The sequence below is a fragment of the Crocodylus porosus genome, unplaced genomic scaffold, assembly GCF_001723895.1.
Source record: "Crocodylus porosus isolate Cpor-Errol unplaced genomic scaffold, CroPor_comp1, whole genome shotgun sequence".
Classification (NCBI taxonomy): domain Eukaryota; kingdom Metazoa; phylum Chordata; order Crocodylia; family Crocodylidae; genus Crocodylus; species Crocodylus porosus.
This window is the reverse complement of record NW_017728928.1, coordinates 20,614,512-20,639,884: the sequence shown is the minus strand read 5'-3', so window position 1 is coordinate 20,639,884 and position 25,373 is coordinate 20,614,512. Positions and strand designations below refer to the sequence as shown.

The window sequence follows — 25,373 nt, the reverse complement described above, 5'->3', positions numbered from 1 at the left end:
CTTGTCCCAGCCCCAATCCCTCCCTTGTTGTGGGGGCATTGATCTGCTCCCTCCCTCCCCACTCCCTTTTCCTTCCCCCTTCACCCACCACATCAGACTTATGAGCTGGAAGCAGCTGTGTCCAGTGTGGTTGAGGACTGTTGCCTGTTTAGTCTATGGCAGAATCTCTAAATAGGTGCCAAATCGATTTGGAGGCTCCTGAATCAATTTGCACCTTTTAACGGGTCTCCCAATTCAATTCATATATGCAGCCACCAAATCGGGCTGAATCCCCTCTGAAGTGAATCACTTTGCACAGCCCTAGTCAGAAGTGGATGCTTTTGGAAGAGCACTAAACTAGATACATCTAGAATGATCTATCCCCTATTCACTACCCACCCTGGCATCTACCATCATTGGTTTAGAGAGGCCAGAGGAAACCCCTCTGATCATTCTGTTCAACAGCTGTTAATAGATCTGTCATCCATTAATTAATCTAATCCCTGTTTGAACCTGGCTATATTATTGGTCTCTATAACACCCTGAGGCAATGAGTTCCACAAATTAACCATGCACAGCTTAAAAAAGTACTCTCTTATTAGTTTTAAGCCTGTCTTACTTATTTCAGTGGATGCCCCCTAGTTCTAGCAATCTGGGACTTGGTGAATAACAGTTTCCTGTTAACTTTGTCCACGCACTTCAAAGGTCTCTTTTCTGAATTTTAACAGCTGGTTCAGAACCCAACCCTGTGCACGTATAGTTTAACTCATTTCTCCCCATGTGTGTTAACTTGCACTTGTCAACACTGAAGTTCATCCGCCAGTTTCCTGTTCACTCATTCAGCTTGGTGAGATCTTTCTGCAGTTCCTCTCCATTAGTTTGCGATTTAACTACCCAGAATAATTTAGTATCATCTGCAATACTTGGAATTTCAGTGCTCAGCCCCATTCAACCCACAGGCCACTGATGAAAACGTTCAAAACCAAGCCAAGAACAGATCCCTGCAGGACCCCACTTTTGATCTCATTCAATTCTGAACAGTGACTATTTAGGCCTACCCTTTGCTTTGTATCTTTTAATTAGTTCCCAATCTGTGAAACAACCTTCCTTCTAATCCTGTGGCAACTCAATTTTTAAAAAGCTTCTGGGGAGAGACCTTGTCAAAAGCGTTTTTGAAAATCCCCAAAATTTAGATCAACTGGATCCTCTTTGTCCATGTGCTCATTAAGACCTATAAATAACTCCAGCAAATTGGTGAAGCAGCATTTCCCTTTACAAACACCATGCTCTCTTCCCCAGCAGGTCATACTTGTCTCTGGTCCCCTCTATGCATTACATTTGTGCTGCACTGAATGTGTTAATTGCAGCATAAGATGGGAGGCTGGGAGCAAGGCTTGCGGGGAGCGGAGAGGGGAAGGGGGACCTCCTGATGTAATCCCTGCATGCCCAAGCAATATTCTTATATTCCTCCCTAGATGTTTGTTCAAGTTTCCACTTCTTGTAAGCTTCCATTTTGTGTTTTAGCTCACTGAAGAATTCATTACCAAGCCAAGCAGCTCTTCTGCTATACTTGCTAGTCTTCCTGCACACTGGGAACATTCACTGGTGCAGGCTCCAGACTGACTGGCTAAGCAGCAGCTCTGCAGAAAAGCACCTAGGGGTTATAGTAGACCATAAGCTGAATAGGAGCCAGCAGTGTGCCCTTGTTGTGAAGAAGGCTGACAACATACTGGGCTGCATTAGTAGGAGTGTTGTCAGCACATCAAGGGATGCGATTCTTCCCTTCTATTCAACACTGGTTAGCCAACATCTGGAGTACCGTGTCCAATTTTGGGCCCCTCACTATAGAAAAGACGTAGACAAATTGGAGAGTCCAGCAGAGGCCAATGAAAATGGTTCAGGGGTTGGGGCACATGACTTATGAAGAGAGACTGAGGGAACTGGGCTTATTTAGTCCGGAGAAGAGAAGACAGATGGGATTTAATAGAAGCCTTCAACTACCTGGAGGGTGGTTTCAAGGAGGATGGAGCTAGACTGTTCTCAGTGGTGGCAGTTGACAGAGCAAGGAGCAATGGTCTCAATTTGCAGCAAGGGAAGTTTAGGTTAGATATTAGGAAAAAATTCTCTCACTAGGAGGGTAGTAAAACACTGGAACAGGTTACCCAGAGAGGCTGCGGAAACGTCCATCCTTGGACAGAACTTTGGCTGGGATGATCTAGTTGAGGTTGGTCCTGCTTTGAGCATGGGGTTGGACTAGATGACCTCCTGAGGTCCTTTCAACCCTAATTTTCTCTGATTATGTTTCTACTTAGAAGCAGTTCTTCTCAAGCCTCAGGTGTCCTAACATACTGCATTTAAGGAGAGGCTTAGGTGTCCTCAAGCTGTTTCCCTGCTGCTAAATTCTTCAGGACCAGGGACTAAAACTGGGGAGCAAAGAGGACTTGTTTGTGGAAAATGCCAAAATCTTTAAAATCAGTTTGTTCATTGATCCTAAGCCAGAAATAATTTTTTAGAATAAAATTTAATAGGGGATTACATACAAAGTTTAGTTCGCAAATGGCTACATATCAAACATTTTGCAGTATTTCTAATATTACACACATAAAATCTGAAACAGTGCAAAGAATAGAAGGGGGAACGAAAGATAACCAGAGCACTGGGAAAAGCAAAATAATAAAACTGTTTCAGATGGGAAGAAAGAAATCCAGGGTGTGTTCTATAACAGATCCAGTCACAGGATTAGAAATAATGGAAACAAATAAAAAGTGTTCAAGTGACAGGGACCTGGTTACCAGGGAAACTAAAAATTAGTTATCTGCAGTATGACTTTCTTAACAAATAGAGCCTGGAAGCCATTTATGAAGCTATTCATAAGAGGACATATTGTTATACTTTCACAAGGGAATGCAGCATACTGCCTATGAACTTTAGCTTCCATTTTCTAGATAATCCTAGCAATACTCATTAACTACCAGTTGTTGAAGCAGCTGAGCAATGCTAAAGCTGATGTAGGCATAGGGTTCAACAAGCATTCTTTTCCAGTGAGTAACTAAATTCACTTATGTCCATCTTAAGGCCTCTGAATAAAAGTAAAACAAAAGCTACAGAAGTCAGCTGCTACCCTTATTAATTCAATTTTTTGCTCAACTGGAGAAGATTCAAAAAAACGTATTTTTGCATAATAAAGTCAGTTATAAAATATGTAGCAAGATTGGTCCTAGTACAGTAGGTGACAAATAATTTTCTAAATTAGGGTATAACAAGTAGCACAGAATTATTCTGCATAACAGTTAGCTAACTGCTAAGTCAGACATTTAAAACAGGCATTTTACAGCCAGAAGTCATTTTGTTATCAATCAGATTTAAGATGGGGTTACATACAATATTGGCTTGACAAATGGCTACATATCAAACATTTTGCAGTATTTCTTATAAATATATAAAATCTGGAACAAGTATAAAAACCAGAAGAGGGCACTACTTAAGATAAACAAAAGCATTGGGAAAAGCAAAATAATTCAGAATTGTTTATTCAAGAATTTTGTTAACCAAAATAAAAAAAGTTAGCCAGTGACATTCTTTTTTTTTAAAAAAATGCCATTTTATTGTATTTAACGTACAGAATCACAATTACTATTCCCAAGGACCTTTTGCTCTCCCCCTAAAGGATGTGTCTAGTGCCTTTAAAAAAAAAAAAAAAAAAAATTAAGGACAGTTGGTAAATGAATGGGTTTATTAAAAATGAAGCGTGAACAAATTAGTAAAAAATGGTACTATGTTGATGCAGCCAGAAGCTACATCAGATTTTTGTTATTTTGCTGTAATTGGGACTTCAAGGTTAGAAACAGACACTGTTGATGGAGTACAAATAGCTGCACCATGATATGCCATGGCACAACTGGTTGCACAACATCTATAGATGTGGTTGGGATGTGGCAACTGGTGACATCTGTAAGTGGGAAACCTCCCACTTGCAGATGTGTCCCCTGTGTTGGGGAGGAGACCCCTGTGGGAGTTTCCCTTCTCTGTGCTTGTAGGGGCAGATGAAAAACCTCATACATACATGTCTGCAAGTGCAGAGGGGAGAACTCCCATAGGAGACCCCCACTGTTTTTACAAGTGGGTACAGGGAAATCCCTTTGCAAGAAAGTTCCCTGTGTGCGTCTGCAAGTGCAGGGTGGGGAGGGAAGGTGGAGGAGGTGCTCCCAGGCTTCTGTCAGAAATGCATGTCAGATGGTCAAGTGTTTCTGGAAGCAGCACGGGGCTGCAAAAGCAAAGTGGGGATGTGCCCTATGGGAACTTCCCCTGCTCCACACTTGCAGGGCACATGGGGAAATCCCCTGCAGATGAACACCCCTGCTTGCAGATAGGCACTTCAAAGCTCCAACCTTCTCTGCTTACCCATCACATCCCAGGGTGTGTACGACTGGACCCCTCTTGTCCAAGGAACCCCTGCCCAAGCTCTTCCACCATTAGCAAATGAACAGACATGGGCTGCAATAAAGCAGCCCAATTTATTATTATCCTGTGTCAGGGACACAAATTTGAGCATTTCTGGCACAACATAAAGGTATAGATATCTGTTTGCTTTCACTCTGTGCCACCATAGAAGTGTTGATGGTGGTACAAAGGTGACATTCATTTCTGCCCTTTGTTATACAGGTTGAATATAGCTGTTATCGAGATACTCTTGCAAAAGATGCTCATTTGTGGTAGTGTTGTAAGTGACCTAGTATTTTCAAATCAGTTACTAAGATTTTGGGAATCAGATTGACAAAAAAAAAGGCCTAACCTTCTAAATCCGTGATCATCATTTCCTGCTTGTTCTTGAGTTTAGCCAAATTTTTGGCCTTTTCTTCTTCTTCAGCTAGCTGAGAGGTACATTCAGCAATCCTGTCTTCCATCAATTTCTTTTCCTAGTGGGGAAAGAAGATTGACTGTTAGAATGTGAATGAAGTGCCTAGAAACACCCAAAACTAGTGAATGTAGAACATCTTTTACTTCAGCAAAAGGCAATCAACTGGCTGCAGTTTAGAATTAATGATAATTTTGATTATTACCAAAATATTAAGGGCTTCAACTTCAAAAGCAGCTAGTGATTTGGAATGCCTCAGATTTCAAATTGTACATGATGCACTCTTTCAGAAAGTCACTAGACATCTGACAACTCAGGTCTAAAAGCATATCTGCACACTATTTCTTATTGAGCAATGCACAGAAATAATAGAAATTAAGGGCTGGAAGGGACCTTGCAAGATCAAATCCAACTCCCCTCCTTTGGGCAAGAATACTGTTGAGATCAAATGATCCCACCAAGGTGTCTGCCCAGTCTCCTCTTGGAAGACTAAAAAGTAACTGTAGTAAAACGATCCTGAGGACTCTTAGCTTGTTAATTTGGAAAGCCCATGGGCTGCACATAGCCCACTAGGGTTTAAGTTGTGGCCCTCAGGCTCCTGACCAGCTGCAACTCCCCTTATCATTCTGGCTGTGCCAGCAGCCAGAGGCTCCAGTCTCCCTCATCTCTCTCTAGCTTCTACATTCTGTATTCACCCCAGAGGGCAGTGTAGTGTGGCGTGGCATGGCACAATATGTGGAGCTCAGGGTGAGCCCCAGGCTGGGTAAGCATCCATGTCACATGCAGCCAAGGGGTCTGTCAGGCCTACTGGTGTCTCACTGGATGTGCAGCTCATTGAGTGTGTGGCACCTAGCCACTTAAAGGTTGGATAACCCTAATTTAGATCACCATATGAAGCTTGCTGAGTTCATGACAAATGCATCTTGTAAAGACAGCAAACCCCTTACAGAACCAGTTTTTAGAAAGTCATAGTGCTTCAGCAAGATCAGAAACTAAAAGTAATGTGGAAAAGTAGTCTCAGTCCTTTAAAGATAAGGAAAAATATGGTGATTTGGGCAGGGGAGAGAATGAAGATCTTTACTGAAACCTACCACCTCACATATGGAGATTTAACTAGCAACATCAACTGGTTTCTTACCTTCAAAAATTTGGAATTTTGGTCCTCTAAAAGCAGGATCTCTTCTTCCATCTTCTTGATTTTAGCTTCAGCCGTTACCTTTTCAAGTTGCAACTTCTGTCGAGCTCCTTCTTCCTCATCAAGTTGCTCTTCTAGATCCTAAGAAAGTGGATAAACAAGGAATATTCTATCTCCAAGTACATATACATGTCTTACTTTATTTTAAAAGGCCCTTCACTTTCTATATTAATACACTGAAATAGGGCTTCAACTGTACACAAGACCAGCATAATGCAGCCTTACACTAAGAATTCCTGATTCTATATGCTATATTAATGCAAAGTTATTATAGAGTTCAGTTACACTATAAGTCAGGAAATTCAAATCTATTGTTTTCAAAGCAGCTAACCCTGCCATGTTGCACACATCGCATATCTTGTATTATTGTATATCATCATATCATGTCTGTACTTCATTCCTTCCAGGAATAGTACATTCACTGCATAAACCTTCAACTCCCTGAGTTTGCTAAATAGCAGCTCTAATTCTGAATGGTTTTTCATCATTCCTTCAGGTCCCACTTTTGTTTGACTTTGGTTAGTGAACTGACCTTCACAATAACGTCAAAGACCATTACATTCAAATGAGTCAAAATGCAGAAGTTCTCACATCTGGGGAACAGCAAAGGCCCCTGCACTGTACATTGAAATATTTAAATGTGTAAGCAAAAACTAGAGAACTGAGGAAATGGATATAATAATGAAGAGTTTTCCAGTTTTCAATACAAATCTATATCCAAAAAGTGGAGTGGGGCAGGGTATCCAAGTTGGCCTGGATATCCAAATATATATGCCTAGGAAAGCTGATAAACAGCAGCATGGTAACAATGCACTGTATTATGATCTTTTTTAAAAAAATAATATTTGCCAAATTCCAAACCACTAAAATTTGAGAGAATCATTTTTATTCAGAACCAAAAGGTGAGATTTTCAAGACTGGTCAAGGGATTTAGGAACACAGGTCTCTAGCTTTCAAAAAAGCTCAAAGCAGCTTAAAATAAAACCAGACAAAATAAAACAATAATATTTGTGTTCCTTTAACTATAGGTATTTTTTAATCTCTATATGCTCAAAGGGAAATATTCTGGCTAAATATTCTAATGTGCAATGATGGTGTGCAGGGAAAAAGAAAAAAAAAAAAATCAGCAATTTAAAGTGGATATAGCCTTGGATGCCTGCTCTGGGAAAAAAAAACAGACAAAAAATGAACAATAAATATTCTCCAAAACACTTGAAATTTATTTCTGCGTCAAGAATGTGTCTGAAACTTCATGGATCTCATTTTAGAGTGAAGTACATTCTACAGTAAAACATATTTTGAGAAGTGAGATATTACAAATGATAGCTCTTTTCTCTCACTTCTTTCATTCCCTCTAGAGGAAAGTTTTAGGGCACTGTAAATTGCCCCCTATAGTTAACAGAATTTTGTATGCTTCCTTTCATTTTAATAGTGCTGAGAGGAATACCTGAATATGTCCTTGCATCTTTTTCTTTTCATTCTGGAGTATTTGGTTCCTTTCCTCTTCCTCCTCAACCCTGGACTCCAGATCATGTAGAATCTCTTCTAACTCCTGCTTCTTGGCAGCTAGGCGGGCTCTCATCTCCTCAGCTTCAGCAAAGAGCTCTGTCTCAGCCTGGAGCTGTTCCGCAAGAATATTCTTTTCTTCTAAAAGCTACAAATATTATACAAAGTGAAATATCAAAACTTCACCATCACTGATGTCAAAGCTCCTCAGATGAGATGAGACACGAGTTACAGAAGCTGAAAGCTTGCTCTCTTCCAAAAATAGAAGGGAAGAAATTAAAATACAGGATGTGCTCTTTGTTCATCTAATCCAGGAGTGGCCAACCTGCAGCATGAGTGCCACAAGTGACACAGATAGCCTCTGTGTGTGCCACGTGGTATATCAGGGAAGGGAGAGGCAGCACAGCATCAGATGGAGCAAGGAGAATAAATCAGAGCAAGAGATTGGGCAGGGAGCAGAAAGCAAAGCAGCAGATCAGGCAGAAGAGGATTGCAGCGGCACTCAGAAAAGGAGCAGGGTGAATTTGCGACATGCCTACCAAAAAAGTTGGCCCCCGCTGATCTAATCCATTCTCTGCCTCAGACGCTCCTAGTGACAACATAAGTATTTTTCAAAAATTTGTCTAGTTGGTTTTAGACTATTTGGGTGATGGGGCTTCCCACACCACTTTTTTTGAGGAGGCTACACATGGGTGTCCACTACTGTCTGATGTAGGTTATTCGGCCTACTTTTCCCTATTCACAGCTTCTATTTTACCTTCCCTTGTTGCCATACGTTCTCTTTCTTTGACATGCACACCCTCTTGATAGCTGTAGAAATAAGTTTTACTCTCGTCATTATTTACAACTATTTAAGTATTCAATCTTCTCCACAATTTCTGCAACCAATCTCTTCCCCCTGCTCTTTAAACTATTCTCTAATTAACCTGATAATCACTTAAGTATAATTCTAAAATTTTATTATTTCCTACTCTATGCTTTGCAAGTTTCTTTTTCCTGTGAATATTTTAAAATAATCAGACTTAATACACCAATCACTAGAGTATCACAAGCTTTCCTTAACATGACAATTGCTCAGACAACACAACACAACTTCAGTCAGCTTTCTGTTAATATACTAGTTATTGGTCAACATAAATCCATTTTTAATTTCGCTTGCAGGAAAAAGTGTGCGTTGGGGAGGGGGAGCAGGAAAAGGGAGGGAAGACATGCATGTGCACTGTTTACATAGAACTTTTCTTGATCTAAAAAATGCATCTCAAAATGAAAGTGGCATAGCTAATGAAAAGTTGTTAACTGTATGACAGACTGTCTAAATGTGTATTATTTAAAACATGTTTTATTTCTGGATGAACTTGCCATCCATTTCTCAAAAACTCAAGGTACTGCCCATTAGGGAGATGGAATCAAGTCAAATCCAAAGCAGTTTCCTCTGTAGTATCTTTCTCTTTATACTCTGTTGCATTCTTTCCTCAGAACTGCCAGTACAGTCAAGTATAGTTCTGCACAGAAGTATGCAGACTATTATACATGGGACTTTAAAGTAAAGATTGATCTTATACAAAACAAACCTGTTGATGTTTCCTCTCCATCTCCTCAAGTTCTGCTTCCACTTTTGTCTGTTTCTCTCTCACCTTCATCAACTCCTCATCTTTAGCCTGAAGTTCTTCCTCCTGTCGAGTAACCTGCAGAAGTGGCTTCACCTGTAAGGAAATTAGAAAATGAGTGTGTGAAAGGGCAAGAAAATGTGGCAGTGTCACACAGTCAAAAGTGTTAAAAGAAATAGCCAACCTTTGTGAAAACTCTCCACCACTGCCAGTGCCTTAGTTTTAAATATGCTGCACAATTCCTTTGCAGGATTTTTAAAGCACTCAACTGCTGCTGTTTCTTTGCAAAAGCCCTGAGAACAGAAAAATAAACCATTTTCCATATTATATACAGCGAAGTATAAAGTATGTTTAATAGTTAGATTATCCATCAAAAAGGCAAATGACTAAATAGTACAATCTCTCTGAACATTTCCCCTATTTCCAGAAAGCAACCCTCCAGGGAAAGTTTGAGAAACATGTGGTTCAAAAGAAATTTTCATAGATAGCCATGATATAAATAAAAAGATTTTTCTTGATAAGTAGTATCTAATCAGCAATTTAAAAATAGCACTGAAAACATACTCTACCGTTTCATATGAACTTTCTAAATAATGATTACTGACAGTTATACAATTTATCATATAACACCTTTCTGTGGGTTTAGCCAGTCTTTCTAGCTCTTACATATATATTTATCCAAAAACTTAAGTTTACATTTAGATATTAAGAAAAAATGACTGCATAAACAGCCCACTTATTAGAGGGTCCTTTACTTTCTTGCCAGGTATCCTCTGCAGACTGCTTGGAAGAAAATAATGATGTCTGTAATCTTCAGGTCCCGTTCTTCTTCCAAATGTGCCAAGACACCAGCTCGAAAAAAAATCTTGCTCTGTCCAATTCTGTATAAGTTCGGGTCCAACTCCAAAGCTCTGATCTATGATGCAGGCATATTAATTTTTGTAAAACAGTAAGACAAAATACTTTCAGCTTCAAGGTTTAAAATATGTTGCATCTGAATTTTCTAAACACGTACCATTCGTTCACAAGCCTGTTTGCCATCCATAAAACCTTTAGGTATGGCATTGGGAGTAAGTATCTCATATCTGTAAATTAAGCCAAAAGTAAGCCATTAGACCTTACAGTAATTTACCAACAGAATTATACTCATGAACATTAACTTTACCTTTATTTCTAAACTAAGCTTGAAACTTTCCTGTCAAGAGAAGCAGGGGAGAATGAGCCAGTAGTCTTAATGTTTTAACCAGAAACAAACCAAAAGACGATTGCTTAATCCAGTAGTCAGTACAAGAATATTTGGAATTCTTGAAAAACAATTTCTAGGTGATTTATATCTTTAAATAGAGAACCCTGCAAGTGTTTCAGGACAGAAGTATCTTTATGAAATTATATACCTTTTTCCAACACAAAAATTAACGTAAGAGATGTGGTAAGTCTTCCCCAAGAGAAAAAATGCACCTAAAATGCTTCATTTTGGAACCAGGACTGTTAAGATAAAATAAGCTATTTTATCCTAGAAAGCTCTGAATATTCAAAAATCACTCTCCAGATGCAAGCAGGCCACAGGGGAGTCTCCCCAAGCCATTTTTTTTCCAAGTGGTTAAATTCAACCAAGAACAAAAAGTTGCATTTTCATAATTAACCTTGGTATCAAAATGCTTATGACAACTTCAAAAAAGGGGCTTCAGTCTTAAAAAAATTTAAATACAAGATGTAGAGGTTTGCTTTAGAGCCATCGTGGCAAGACAAAAGAAATAGCAGTAGGACAGGGGAAAAAAGGAAGCAGCATGTAACCCCTTTAACCTTAAGTCATCTACATTATAAAATAAAAACATTCACACACACAAAAACCTGAACTGTTTTCTCTAGTACCTCTGTCTAAATTCCTGGAATACGATCCTGTTTGGAAATCCTTGCCGACAAATCCTTATTCCTTCCAGAACACCATTACAACGTAGCTGATCTAGGACCAGGTGAGGATCTAGCTTTCCAGCCTGTACACATAAAAAAAAGATCATCTTTATTCTTTGAAAGCGTAGAGAGGAAATACAGTTATTACAGACTTCAGGACTTCATCTATGTCTCCCTCTGCTGTGAAACAAAAAATGATTCGGTGCATGAGTTGCTACAATGCTTGTGAAGTACATACCCTTTTCTCATGGTTTGGAATAATGCAGCGAACAAAATTTGGATTTGTGTTTCGAAGAGTTGCCATCAGTTTGGTGAGAGATTCCTTGTACAGCTGCCCCACAGTACGAAACATGCCCTTCTTGGTCTTGTACGCAGAGCCAAAAGCTGTCTCTGTCATACCAGTGACTTGATCCAGACCCACAATACGGTCCACTAAAAAAAAAATGACAAGAAAAATAAATTAAAGGCAGGCCTTAAAATTAACAGGATACAAAAAAATACAGTACAGAGGAGCAACAAAGCAGCAGCAAAAGCTTTGTGAAACAAATGATAGAAAATGCCATCTGTAGGCAAGGCAGTCAGCATGTATTAGGGAAACTGTGCAGAAGCAGTGGATTTGAAAGCCACAAACTCATATGTCTAAATACTATAGCTTTGACAAATACACACTAAAAAACATCAAGCTCTTCTTATTTTGCAGTTTTAATTACACCAATAAAAGCCACTGTCTCTATTTCAGTGAACTTCGGACTGATAAGTCACAAAAGTGCTTGAAAACTGCCAACCATGTATGATGTGAAAATGCTTAAGGGAAATAGTTCCAGAGACTGAAAGTTTGAAACTTTGAACTGCATGGAGCTGCTTAAATAAGAAGTTGCATATTAATATAATTAAATGAAAATCCTGATGAATTTTAAGATTTTATAGACATTTCCTTTTACTGATCATATAAGTTATTGTTGTGCAAAAGAAAGGAATGTACCAGTTCTCCCAAACCAAAAGGTACTTTGAAAAACTGTAAAGACGTACTCAGCCAAAAGTATAATTCGAAGTATGAAAACCGTATAACAAAATTCCAAGAGTTTCAAAGCTTCAACAGGGCATCAGGATAGAAAGACTTCAGAAATAATTAAAAAGTGCGATCAGGTAGATCTTTCTATAATTTGTCCCTGATCAAACAAAGGGAATGCTAATATCAAAAGAAAATGCTTAGACCTAGAGAGTAAATGCAACTTAAACTAGATTTCTTAAAGAAATAAAAAAAAGTGTGTGTGTGTTGGGGGGGGGGGGTGCACGCAGACACGCAGGGCAGCTGTGCAGTTGCACCCAGCATTTGATTCCTTTAAACCCAAACTTGAAAAACAACTGCCAGAAAGAGAAAGTGGCATTTCTACTCCAGGCAGCCAAATGATTTAATATAATGTAATTTCTCCTAACCTCTCTTTACTTTGTCAGATGTTAACAACTCTCTCTCCTTTATAATGATCTCGATGCTCCACTATTCAAGCTATCCTGTCTTTTACAATTTTGCTTTCTGTTAGCCATTCCTGACAATGTCTCTCTTGTATTTCACAACCATGCAGACTGTTTTTAGCTCTAGATAAAAGCTTTAATTCAGGTGTGGCAATATTAACTCAGGTATAGAAATGACTGACACCAAAGTACCAGAGGCACTGTCACAACACTTAAGATGACTAGATTTTGTTTCACAAATCTGAATAAGAGATATACATTTATCTATAATAGATACAAAACTAATAAAACAATTACATTTTACTTTTTTTGCCTAGTTTGTGTTTTTTTTTAAACTTAATAAGCTGAATAATGTAATGCTAGCTCCCTAGCATATTAGTAAAGTAAGGCTTGTAGCTTCTCTTTAACTGGAGAAAAATATTTGTGTTACATGCAATCATGTGCCACACCATCTTGCATTCCCCTTTTCTGAATCCTAGATCCATTCATGCTTATATAGTATGTACTGACTTGTCATAAGGTTCAAATAAATAGCAGGAAACACAAGCTGTATTAGGATTAGAAATGAAACTCCAGGGCATGTCTCTATGGAGTGCACACGTGCAGTCTGGTGCCACAAACCCTTCTGCGGCTCTGCAAACTGTATTAGCCACATGTGCGCGTTTGCCTCACTGCTAATTTGCAGCTTTGACACTGGGAGATTGCAGTGTAAAAGAAAAAAAGCGGTGTGATGCATATGGCTGCAGCATGCATCACCCGAAACCATAGCCTGGCTGGCCAGAGCCACGCTCCAACTGCCCACCAGACTCCACGCACTCAGACTGTCATCACTGTAGCCCTGAGAGGCCCCTAGGACTCCAGGTAAGGCTGCTCTGGCCCCAGCCTCTCCTACCCCACCTGGGGCAAGCTGCGGCATGCCAGAGTGCATGTGCAGGTGTGCCTAGGGACAACTAGCAGCAGCACAAATTAGTCCCACTGCTATTTGTCCTCAGGGAAATGCACATTTCCACTCAGGGGGATGCGCTGCTATAAACTAAACTTCAGAAAAGGTTTATTTAATCATCAAAACAAAACAAAGGCCTTTGGGTTCTGCACATATTTACTAAACAACATTTTATTTCAGATTTGTACACAATTCCTACTTTCATAACTCCACTACTCAAGTGGAGATTAAAAAACTTGAACAGATCTGCAAGTAGTGTTCAGTGAGAAATGAACAGCATGGAGTGTAAAGCCCAAAGCATCTAATAGATACTAAACTCTATTAGTATAGTTGTCATATATGTATATATCTATCTATATATGCTTCATTTAAGGCCATGGATAGGTGTTCATTCTAGCCCCCCGGGCAAGTTCTCCAGCCATGAGCCACTTGACAGCTGCTCTCTGGGCAATCCCCACCCTTAATTGACTGCTTGTCCTCCCCAGTGCCTGGGAAAGGGGCAGGTAGTTGACTGGCAGTGGGCAGCTGCTGAAAACAGCAGATGCTACAGACAGCCCAGGGTTCCAGCACTGGAAAAATGTTCACCTGCCCATTCCACCAAACAGCTGATTGGCAGTATGGGGTAGAGGTAGGCAGGAAGGAACATTCTCCCATGATGGGAACTCTCCCAGAAACACTTCTGCTCTGTGCACTCTTCTGGGCTGACCCAGAGGATCACAGGGTAGGCAGATGCTTTCTCCCACAGTGGAAAGGTTTCAGGAGCCTTGATGCCACAGCACAGCCTGTATCCCCCACAATACTCCTCTGGGTTAACTTGGATGACTGGGTGGGGAGGGAAGTGGTAGGTAGCCAGGGGCTATTCTCCTCACCTGCAACCATGCTGGGAGCGCAGAAGAATTCCCTGCAGAAAAACACCCCCTCCACTCCCACCAGGAAGGCAACTGGCAGGACAGAGGGACCATTTTCCTGCAGCAGGACCCTGATCCAAGAGGGATTCACCGTTGGAGAGAGGAAGGGAGGGAAAGCAGAGGACTGTGAGTCCTTCAGTGTCTGTCCTGAGTGAAGTGTACAGCTGCTCAAGTTAGCCAGGAGGAGAAGGAAGATCTTCCTAGCAGGTATCCAGTCTACCTTGTTGCAGAAGAGCCAGTTCTCTTCCACAATAAATCCCTTGAATGACTGAATGCTTTTTTTTGTATATGGAGAAAGGCTTTTCTCTTAGTACAACTGTAACACCTTTCCATGGTCTAACCATCTGACAAGGTCCACTGTTATGTACTTAAAATAAAACATGTACTGAAGCATTTGTAGGATCATGTCCCAAATGTTTAACTGAAAGCAGAGTTACTATTCTGAACTAAAGAGTTGCTTAAAAGACAACTCTGAATCCATGTTACAGAACATGGAACAAACCAGCAGTTTTCAAATATTAAAAGACATTTTGTCTATAAAAATGAAGACAACAGTAACAGCTAAAATCTCATTGCTGAAGTTCCCTTTTACACCCAAGATTGCTGACCCATTTAATTGTGCATGTTTACCCATGTCACTCTCACATCTGGTTGAATAATTAAAAAAACCAGAGAAATGTTTAACAATGTAAATGCTTCTTTTTAAAGAAAGGTAAACATACATTTTCCTTAGACTGCTCCAGTAGTACTATAGGCTTTATTTTAAATGCATGAAAATAGAGCCAGTCAGGTGCTTAGGAATGACATGTTTAAAGCCGCCAGCTGAAGTGCAACAAAGGCATGCTCTCCAGCCAGGGGGTACCTCCACACCTTCCTTCCTCCCCACACTGCAAGCCCAGGTCCTGGGCAAAAAAGTCATTTGGAATTGGTTTTGGGCTACCCAGAAGCCTTTCAAAGCTCCTAATGTTTAATGTGCTGCTGGTGCTTGAGCAATTAGTAGCCACTTAAGAAGTTTCCAGAGTGCAGACAGCCTTACCACCCTTGTTGCCAGGGGGCTCACTGTGAGCCTCCAATTAAGGCAGAGGCCTACAGGTTGTCCAGCCCTACCAGCTGCTGACTCTCCTACTTGCACAGAGGTACAGGTCAGGGGTTGAGCAGGGGGTTGCTCCCTACACGCAGTAATGGGAGGTTATCAGGGAGCACAGGCCCCCTACCCCCATCCACCACTGCTTGCAGGGCGACCCCTCACACTTGCCATCCAACTGCAGGGTAGGATGCAACTCTGTTCTCTACCCTGTTGGGACCAGAGCTGATCCTAGTGTCTGCCTAGGCACTGGAGACTTTGAAGGGTATATTGGCAGCCTGGGACCTGGGCACATCTGGGCTCCCTCACACCATTTAAAAGTCTTGGTACACTTGCAGGACCTTGATGGTTCACAGCTGCAGCCTAAAAACCATGGCACACTGGCCACTGGTTTTCCCAGCCCCCAGGAAGAAGGTACATTGGGACCTTTCAAGGGCAAGCGGGCAAATCAAAATAGAGCCCTAGTTTCTCTAGCCTGGCAAGCCCTGCCAGCAGCAGCCCCGTCTCAGTTATGGCCAGCTGGTAACAGAGGCAGGATTGACTGCAAACCTCTATGACAGAAGGTGGGGAGAAAGAACAGAGCACTGTTGGATAGTGATGATGGTCTTGTTACTTGGCCAGATGTTAAATTTGTCCCAGTTGAAAAAGCAACTTTTATCATGGATCTGCTATTTTCGTGGCAGATTGTCCCAAGATAAAAATGGACAAATTCCTTCAACATCTGACATACTGTAATTCACTGTGGGAAGCTTGTGTATATCCTGGGACAAATGCAACATCTGGAGAAGCCTTAAAGAACAATGGTGGACACTGAAAGAGTGGTACCTAGGAAAGCTATTAGTTACCTTCATTAACGTGTTCTTGTTCAGTTTAAAGATTAAAATCTTGAGATCTTGAGTTATTTTGTAAATCAATAGAAATAGTGATGGCTTATAGACGTACCGGATATATGGCAGGTTGCAAAGATAACCAATTTTCAATTATTTAAAAAAACTGAGGAGTTAGGATAGAATATTTCAAGCGTCGCAGAAGACTTTTTTGCAATCAAAAGCGTAAAATATTTACTCAGTTGCTCACAAAAAAGAGTTATGGCAGTTTTACAGAAACATCAGTATTAACATTAGAGTTTTTCAATAAAAGCACAGCTCAAAGGAGTTGAAAAGAAGCCCATTGCAAATCACTGGTTAACTAAACCAGCATCATTCATTGACTCATACATTAAGTATTTCTTTTCAAGGTACCTACATGTTCTTAATATTTTTTAATGTTTTTAAAGAGTTGGGATATTGAACATAAATATAAAGATACTGAGAAGCCTATAAGTTATTTAAAAGTCTTTAACTAGAATATATTACCCATTTGAAAAGCAATTCTGTATCATCTAAGAACACAAGCTAGGAAACAATAAACCTTTCCATCTACAAAAAATGCAGTGCATAAAATACAGATGCTATATGTATGCAGCAGCAACTGAATAGGTATGCACTCAAAAACACTTGCCTTGTGGAGGTGTATCTAAAATTTAGCATGGAATGAAAGGTTCATGCAAGCCTACGAGCAAAAATGGTTTTCCTGTAGACAAAGTCCTGCCTTTAGGAGACCTATAGTTTTTATATACATTCACCTGGTGCATCATGAAGACCAGTAATATTGTCATAGAAAGAGGCTCTCTGAATATTCTGAATCTCTAAGGCAGAGAAACAGCAAAAACAAAGACAGAAGAGCAGATATACAAGACACTTTAGTTAGTATACAGAACATGTTTAAAAACTGCAAGCAAACTTTAAGATTGTGCTACAAAAACAATTATGCTAGAACATATTCCATGCACATATCTAACATCTGAGGATCCAGATTTTGACTATATGGACTGACATTTGTTTGCAGAGCAAACAGATTTACTTGAAAGAAAAAAATAAAACGACAGATTACAGGCTAAAACAAGTTTTATATATGTACACACAAAAAACTTGCTCTCTGCAGCTGAATCTAATCACTGGGATATTCCTTAGCCTGTAAGTAAATAGTAAACTTAACGTTAACATATTGCTTGGATATAGCTATATCATGAAACAAATGGGCTAGGTACAGACATTCAAAAAGCCTGAGGCAGGATTGATCCAAGTTAGGTGGTTTTCTTTAACTGACATAGTTCAAATCAGTAGCAAACATAACGTACATTCGTCCTCGGGGGGAGGGGGGAAATGTACGTGAAAATTTTAGACCAGGTTCTGCCATTTTTAAACCAGTCCATGCATGCCAAACTTCTGTTCTGTTACGGGTATAGACTGTGCTCCTTTAATTACTTTGGTGGACAAGAAAAATCATATGCAGCTAGTTTAGCTGATGTGTAGATAATTAACTAAATGTCAATGTGGAGTCCAATAAAAATAATATTGCATTAAGGAGTTTTAAATGTGTTATGCTGTAAACACCAGTATAACTTATTCTGGTTTGAAGAGACAGACTTTCTAGGATATTGGCTTCCCATTTGTTATGGTAAGCAAATAATCATGGTCCTGTTTTCACAAAATGCAAATCTTGGTTAGCAACAGCACCACCACAACTGATGCTTATACCTAACTCTAAGAGACTCACTCCAGTATAGGGTTTCATCTAGAAATCGAGACTTCCATGCATAGCAATGAGTTCTACAAGCTGTAAGTGATCAAATAGTTTAAGAAATGGACGTGAAAAGCAACTCATTAGAGATGGTCATGTGCAAAGAACCAAATTCATACTATGGAAGGAACTGGATCCCCTGCTTGTACTTTTGGCTGTGAACATTTTATCCATGCCAATAGGAAGAAAGAAACTAATGATCTGAAGGTCTGAAAAGCATGTAAACATAAAACACCTTTCAAACAAGATACATCTCATTATATAAATTGTTGTGCACCCAGAGTACGCTCTTACCATCCTTCCAAAGCTCTGCAACAAATTTGTCAGAAGACTGGTGCAGGAGTGTAGCCACATTATCATTCAGAGGGTCCATATTCTTCATGAGCCACTCATCTGCCTTGTAGTCTACCTATAAAGAAGCAAGCAAAATTACACCTGGACAGTTTAGTGGACACTGCTGGCTTGAGGTTTTAAATTAAGCTAGCCTTTAAAAAAAATTTACAATAAGGTGTCCTTTTTTCTTAATCTTTCTCCTTTATACCTTTTCAAAGGTTTTACTTCCATTCTCTTATTAAGGTTTATATGGTTCTACGGTTAGTATATTTCTCTTTACTAACAAAAAAAGTACCATAAAACATTTTAAATTAAAAATATATTTTGCAATTTTAATAGTCTTTGTACTTTTAACAATGAAATCACAACTTTTTTCAGATAAAGCCTCAGTAGGACATAATGCCCATTATGGAGATGTCAAAAAAACTCCAATGCGGTAAGACTTTAAATGATTGCACTTAAATTACAAAAGGTAAGTTAACAGTTTAGTACAAATAGATACTCTTAGCTTGATGACTATAGTAATTACACAACACATTGTTATTTAAGTATACAAAAAATAAACAAAGCTTCTATCTTGACAGCATACATATTTTAGGTTGGAAATCTTCAAATTTTTTTTTCTGTATAGAATGGTATTGCTCCAAAAAAATCACGGTTTTCATAGTCTTTTGTGACATCTCTTAGTTCAAGTCCATAGAATGCCTATTTTCTTATTTGTGATCTCTTAACTTCCCTATTGCAACTATGGAAGAAATTGCTGACATTAAGATACAGTGAGTTCTTTCTCAAAGCTACTTAGCAGCTAGGAACAAGAATCAAGCAGCAGCCAAAACCCAGAAGCATCCAGGTCTCTAAAAACTACACAGACCAAAGTTTCTTCACCTGTTAACTGCGGGTAAGGCAGCTAACAAGATAAGTATTAACTCTGCCACCAGTTGAGCACTTCTAGAGCTTCAGTCTTCTCTGCCTTCAGATCATATGATTGATTGAGGACAGCCACCGACATCTAACAAAACAATACTCTTGGCTCATACTCTAAAATGCAGTTAAGATGCTGTCACCTTGACTTACATTCCCATACCAACACATATGTGGAAGAAGGTAGGGAAAGTGTTATGTACAGAACAAATGACAGAGGTCATAACAAACTCTCAGTATTAGGGAAAGCAGAAGTTGCAGACAGTTTGATACCGAGGAGGTTGGGAAGGCAGCATATGGACAGGTTGTATGAGGAACAGAAGTGTATACGACATTCATATGCAATGAGCTCAACAGCACCTACAGAAGCTAGCTAAATGGTTGTACATGCAAAGGGAGAATGCAATTTAGATCTTTTTCTCAACTGAGATTTCCTTCTGTCAAGTATGAAAGTAAAATCCACTCAGAAGTTGATTGCAGCTATTTTGCACACACCATATATATCAGCATAACTATAACAAATGCTGATTTTTTGACAATGAGGAGGTGAGGGGGGGAACCACCTACCAGAATAACATTATTTACAGAAAAGGAAGTGTTCATGTAACCCTGGAAGCCCAGGGAGAAAAGAATTCTAGAACAAACAGAAAAATTCAGTGGCAACAAGTCATATCTGGCCTCTGTAATGGGTATGCAAAACGGGCCGTATTAGATTCGGATTTGGCCCAAAATCGGGGACAGTGATTCAAATCACTGATTCAGATCACTGTCCCCAATTTGATTTGGTTGAATCCAGATCTGAAGATTTGATGCCGATTTGGAGAATCAGCAATTCGGCCATAGACACAGCTTTAAAATGTTTTTCCTACATTCCTCGAGGTACCAGGTGCAGCTCATGAATGCTGCGATGCTGGGGTGGATGGAGCATCCCACAGGAGTGGGGGTGGGGGGGAGGTCCTCTGCATGCTCAGTGGACCTGGAAGTGGACTGGAAGTTCTTCCAGTGAACCTGGAAGTGGACTGGAAGTGCTTCTGGTTCACTTCTGAGTCCGCTGGGGAGCATGCGGCAGACATGCCTGGCTCGGTGACTGGCCATGGGGGGACCCTGGGTGCCCGCAGGAGACACCACTCACCGAGTCAAAGGGGGCACCGGGGGAGGGGAGGGAAAGGGGGAGGTTGTGGCCACCACACTCTCCCCGGCAGACCCAGAAGTGGACCAGAAGTGCCAAGCACACTGGGGAGCACCCAGCGCTCCTGTGGGACACTCCATTTGCCCCAGCATTCCAGTGTTCACAAGCCGCCTGGTACCCGGAGGTATATAGAAAATACATTTAACGCTGTGTCTATGTCCAAACCATTGAATCTCTCCGAATCAATTCAGAGGCCTCCGATTCGATTTGGAGAGATTAAAAGGATCTCCTGATTCGATTTGGGAGATTCGGCGGCTGAATCTCTGCCGAACTGAAATCAGGGACTGAAGCTTCGCACAGCCCTACTAGATAGATGATATAAGTACTAAACACTGGCAATAGTTACAGACTTAAGTGAGCCATTTCATCATGGTAAGCTGCCTTTTTCACAACTGGGGTCCGAGTCCAGTCAGTCCCAACAGCAAACAAAGACTGAAAGAGTAATGAAGACCAAAATACATTTTTAGCCCTAAATGGGACTCTTCACACACCTGCACTTAGAAAGAGAAGCATAAAGATGGGAAAAAGTAAAAAGCTGGTATTGTCACTAACCTGTCTGTTCAAAGCACAGGATTTAGAACTCAAGAGCTATTAAACCTACAACCTTAAGAATGCCAATTTCAAAGCAACTAAATTCCTTTCAACAGAAACCCTTACAAAAAATCCAGCTGCCATGCAAAACAGTATCAAATAGAATAAGTATTTTTGCAATAACTAATACTTGGTGAACTAATATAGTCATTGAACTAAATAAACCATTTTAGTCTATTTTTAAATCTTAAATTTCTTCTATGTTTATTTAACATCCTCTTACAGCTTTAACACTTTACAGTATGGTTCAGTAGTATGAATTTAATTCCCAAATGCTTTAAGAAAGAAGCTAAACTCTTCTTACATTTGAGCCATATGTCTGAATATCATATTTTCTTGCATATAACCTGCACATTTTCCCCCAAAAACCAGCTGGGGAAAATTAAAAGTACTCATTTTATGTGAGGAAAAGGTCTCCCCATGGGTCTGAACATTTGGCAGGGGCAGTGGGGGACAAAGTAGTGCAGTGCTAATTGCTGCAGCTTCCTTCCCTCCCTTGCCAAGTTTCTGGATCTGTACAGGGGTGGACCCAGAGCACCTGAGTCTGGGACTGTGCACTGGCTCTGTAACTGTTGCTGATGTGCCTATATCAGACCTAGACACAAGACCCCAGACCCAATGCCAGCAGAGCTTCCAGCCCTAGCATGTGGCTCCCAATCCCTAAGCTCTGAGTCCTGGCATGTAGTCCCCAACCCTGTAGACCTCAGAGCTCAAATACTTAACCAAACGCTAAGATAAGATCTTTTTTCCTTCTTGGAGCCTTCTCAAAATGAGATGCATGTTATATTTGGGGTGTTATAAATCAGAAAAAAGATGATAATATAACTAAACCTTTAAGAAAAATCTCTATTTACAACAGATCAGTCATTTTCTGATCAACTGGTTCACCATGCAACCCTTACCTTCCCTGCATAATGAATAATGCAGAAATCAGCCTTGTCCTTTAGTTGCCTTGGTTTTTGGAATTTAGAGTGGGATCCTTGTTCTTGGACCAATTTTTCCACAAAGGTCTTGTCAGTAGCTTTAGGGAACCAGCACTCTTCATCAAGTAAAGCCAATACACCAGGAGGGTTTGCCTAAGAAAGAGGTATTAGATATTGAAGTAAGCCTTTACACCAACATGTTTTTTTAAAAAAAAAAATCTGCATTGACTGTTAAAACCATTGTTGATACCTGATTTAGTAAATTTTAGTTTTATTTACACACAGAAAATTGAGAGAGAGAGAGAGAGAATTCTTTGGACAGATACATGTACTATAAATCCTGCAGAACATCCTCACTTACAGGGCAGATCCATTCCTTTTAAAGTACAACTGTAGAAGCCCTAGGTTACAGAATTCAAATGGTTTTCATTAAAAAAAGTCTTGAGAAACACAAAATCTTTACCCCACTTATATACAGGTTTTTTTTTTCTTTTTTAAAAAAAGGTGTTACCCCATACCATAAGGTCCAAGCACCCCACAATCTTAATGTATCGATCTTCAAGGCCTAGATAAGACAGGGAACAATAATTATCCTGAATTTGCAGATGGGGATATGTTGTATGTCATTATCTTTTCAAGGGGAAGCAGATTCTTGCTAGTCTTGTATGCAAGAAAATACAAGAAATTAATTTATGAAATTTTACACATTAAAACAAGTTGCTGTTAATTTGCATGTCCACACAATTTGTAAGATACAGCTGCATGAACGGCACATGCCCCCTGTGGCAGCAAGTGGGGGAGCTCCCGCAGATGCTGCTGGTGCTGGGGGGTGAGGAGCACTGACCAAGGGTCAGCAACTGCCCAACAGCGTCGGCAGCGGCCAGTGGGGAAGGGCAAGCGGCAACCACCCACAGGTGCCACCGACAGTTTCAGCAGCGCCTTTTTGTAGAGGGTGCACTGCCATGCTGAAGGGGTGCACATGCGTCGCCCCTGTATGGCTGTATGAGGCAATTGTATGCCATTGTGTAACCATACAACTTAATTTACAGGAATATTAAGGAGGAAACAACAGCTGGCTCTTAATTTCTTGAGAATTTTTTGAACATTCATGCTAAACATCCAGATACTGAAAACATCCACAGTTCTCCCCTCAGGTTTTTTAGCAGAATAAAAGTTGTTGCTTCCAAAGAGGCAAAGCCCTCCAAAGTGATAACTGAAATAAGATTTCCCCTTGATAATCTTAAAAAGAAAGAAAGAAAAAAAAAAAAAGGTTTATTGGACCTTGATGCTATTGGTAAAAGTAGACCGGCCATTTTTAAGAAGTGTAAAGTTTACTTTAGAATACAAATGGCTGAATATAAAGCCCCAGTAAAAGCAAAATAGCTCAAATGTAAAAAGCTATGAGAAGACTGACTTAGAGCTTGAAATGCTGGTCACAGGAAGTCGTCACCAATCCCTGTTTGTATGGACTGTTGGCATGCAAGCATGCAGTGCCAGGTTATGAATTTCTCAGGGTGCTGTTGCAGGTTACCTTTAAAACACTTAAAAACCGTAGAACGTTATAAGTCATAAAGGTAAGAACAATTTCAGAGCAGCCGTGGGTTAAGGTTTAATGCCAACTCAGACTGCACAACTGACTTTCCATTAGAAGGCCTGGTGAGCGGGAGCATGGACAAGAGCCAGGACTTTTCCTGGGAGAGGAGAGGGTGACATGTAGCTCAGATGTGGAAAAACCACCATGGTGACTGTGGCTTCCCTCACTTTGCAGCCAGGAGGTGGTAGGGGCAGGACCAAAACACATTTGAAGTAAATGGACAGGGGGGAGAAGTAAAGAGAAAGGAGGGTTAAGGACCAAAATCTTGCATGTGTTTTACTGAATTAAGATGGGGGAGTGGAGGTTGGTAGTGGTGGGGAGGGCTGGGGTATTACTCACACCAGGACAGAGCCGAGACTTAGCAGGCTTACTGCATGCATGACACGCTGAGATAGAGCTGAGAACCAGTTTGCAGCCTACCCGGTGGTTTCCATTCTCTGGTCTATATTTTTAATGGAGATAGGTAGTAGGGCCATGCAAAACTTCAGTCCCCAATTCGATTCAGCAGAGATTTGGCCTAATTCAGCGGCCAAATCTCTGAATCTGAATCAAACTGGGGACCTTTTAAATCTTTCCGAATCAAATTGGAACCCTCCGAATTGATTCGGAGATAGACAGAGATTTAAATGTTTTTTCTACATACCTTAAGGTACCAGGCAGCTCGTGAATGCTGGGGCAAATGGCAGGAGTGACACGCAGGGGTGCATGCGGGTGCACGTGCACCCCAAGCATGGCGGTGCACCCCCTGCAGAAAGGTGTCACTGACATAGTTCGTGGCACTTGTGGGGGATTCGCAATTCTTGTTGACCACCATTGCTGGTGGCTGGTTGCTGACCCTTAATTGGCGCTCACCACTCCCCGCCCCCCTGGCGTCTCTGGGAGCTCCCCTGCTTACTGCTGCCACCATGCCCCCCAGCCACTGGGGACACGTGCCATTCATGGCTAATGGAGCATCCTGCAGCAGCGCGGGGGGCTCCCCAGTGCGCTTGGCAGCTGACCTAGAAGTGGACCACAAGCACTTCTGGGTCTGCCAGGGGGCACCCCTATGCCCCCGAGCTTGGCAACTGGTGCCTCCTGTGTCCAGGGGTGAGGGGGCACCTGGGGTCCCCCCATGGCTGATTGCCAAGCCAGGCTGGTGCAGGGCCCGCCCCCCCCACATGTTCCTTTGCCGACCTGGAAGTGAACTGGATGCAATTCCAGCTTCACCGCTGAGCACGTGGGAGACCCTCCATGCTCCTGTGGGATGTGCCATCCGCCCCAGCATCACAGTATTCATGAGCTGCGCCTGGTACTTCAAGGTACGCAGAAGAAACATTTAAAGCTGCGTCTATGTCTGAATCGTTGGTTCTCTGAATCGGCATCGAATCTTCAGATTCAGCCAAATCAAATCAGAGACAGCGATCCGAGTCAACAAATCAAATCACTGTCCCCAGTTCAGGCCAAATCTGAATCAGATAGGGTCCACTCTGCACACCTCTAACAGGTAGTAGGATTGCTATTGTTTGCATGGGGGTGCTAAAGGAAGCAGCAAACTGGTGAGCTGCACCTGCATGCTCAGAGTGGTCAGGGTATGCTGCAGCTGCATCCACTCGGGGCAAGAGGGGGTTTGGCTTGGGGCCATCACCACCCGCTTTGGCAATAGAGTTCAGGAGGGTTGAAAGTTTGCCTGTGGAACAAAGGCAGACAAGGTTCTTTGGGTAAATCCTATATATTTTATTAGATCAACTAAAGTATGGAAC

The 25,373-nt window shown here is 41.0% G+C and overlaps 1 protein-coding gene across 1 annotated transcript in view; it reads right to left on the bottom strand.

Moving 5' to 3' along the window:
- The window catches only part of MYH10 (myosin heavy chain 10), a 96,322-nt gene that overhangs the window by 29,852 nt on the left and 41,097 nt on the right, over nucleotides 1-25,373 (bottom strand). Inside the window, exons 14-24 of the mRNA XM_019542830.1 lie at nucleotides 22,020-22,193; nucleotides 18,378-18,492; nucleotides 11,292-11,485; nucleotides 11,015-11,136; nucleotides 10,158-10,227; nucleotides 9,898-10,058; nucleotides 9,327-9,435; nucleotides 9,107-9,238; nucleotides 7,477-7,683; nucleotides 5,973-6,110; nucleotides 4,772-4,895 (exon numbers count right to left, since the gene is read on the bottom strand). Of these exons, the coding sequence (XP_019398375.1) occupies nucleotides 4,772-4,895; nucleotides 5,973-6,110; nucleotides 7,477-7,683; nucleotides 9,107-9,238; nucleotides 9,327-9,435; nucleotides 9,898-10,058; nucleotides 10,158-10,227; nucleotides 11,015-11,136; nucleotides 11,292-11,485; nucleotides 18,378-18,492; nucleotides 22,020-22,193 (1,546 nt within the window). The remainder of the gene's footprint in view (nucleotides 1-4,771; nucleotides 4,896-5,972; nucleotides 6,111-7,476; nucleotides 7,684-9,106; nucleotides 9,239-9,326; nucleotides 9,436-9,897; nucleotides 10,059-10,157; nucleotides 10,228-11,014; nucleotides 11,137-11,291; nucleotides 11,486-18,377; nucleotides 18,493-22,019; nucleotides 22,194-25,373) is intronic.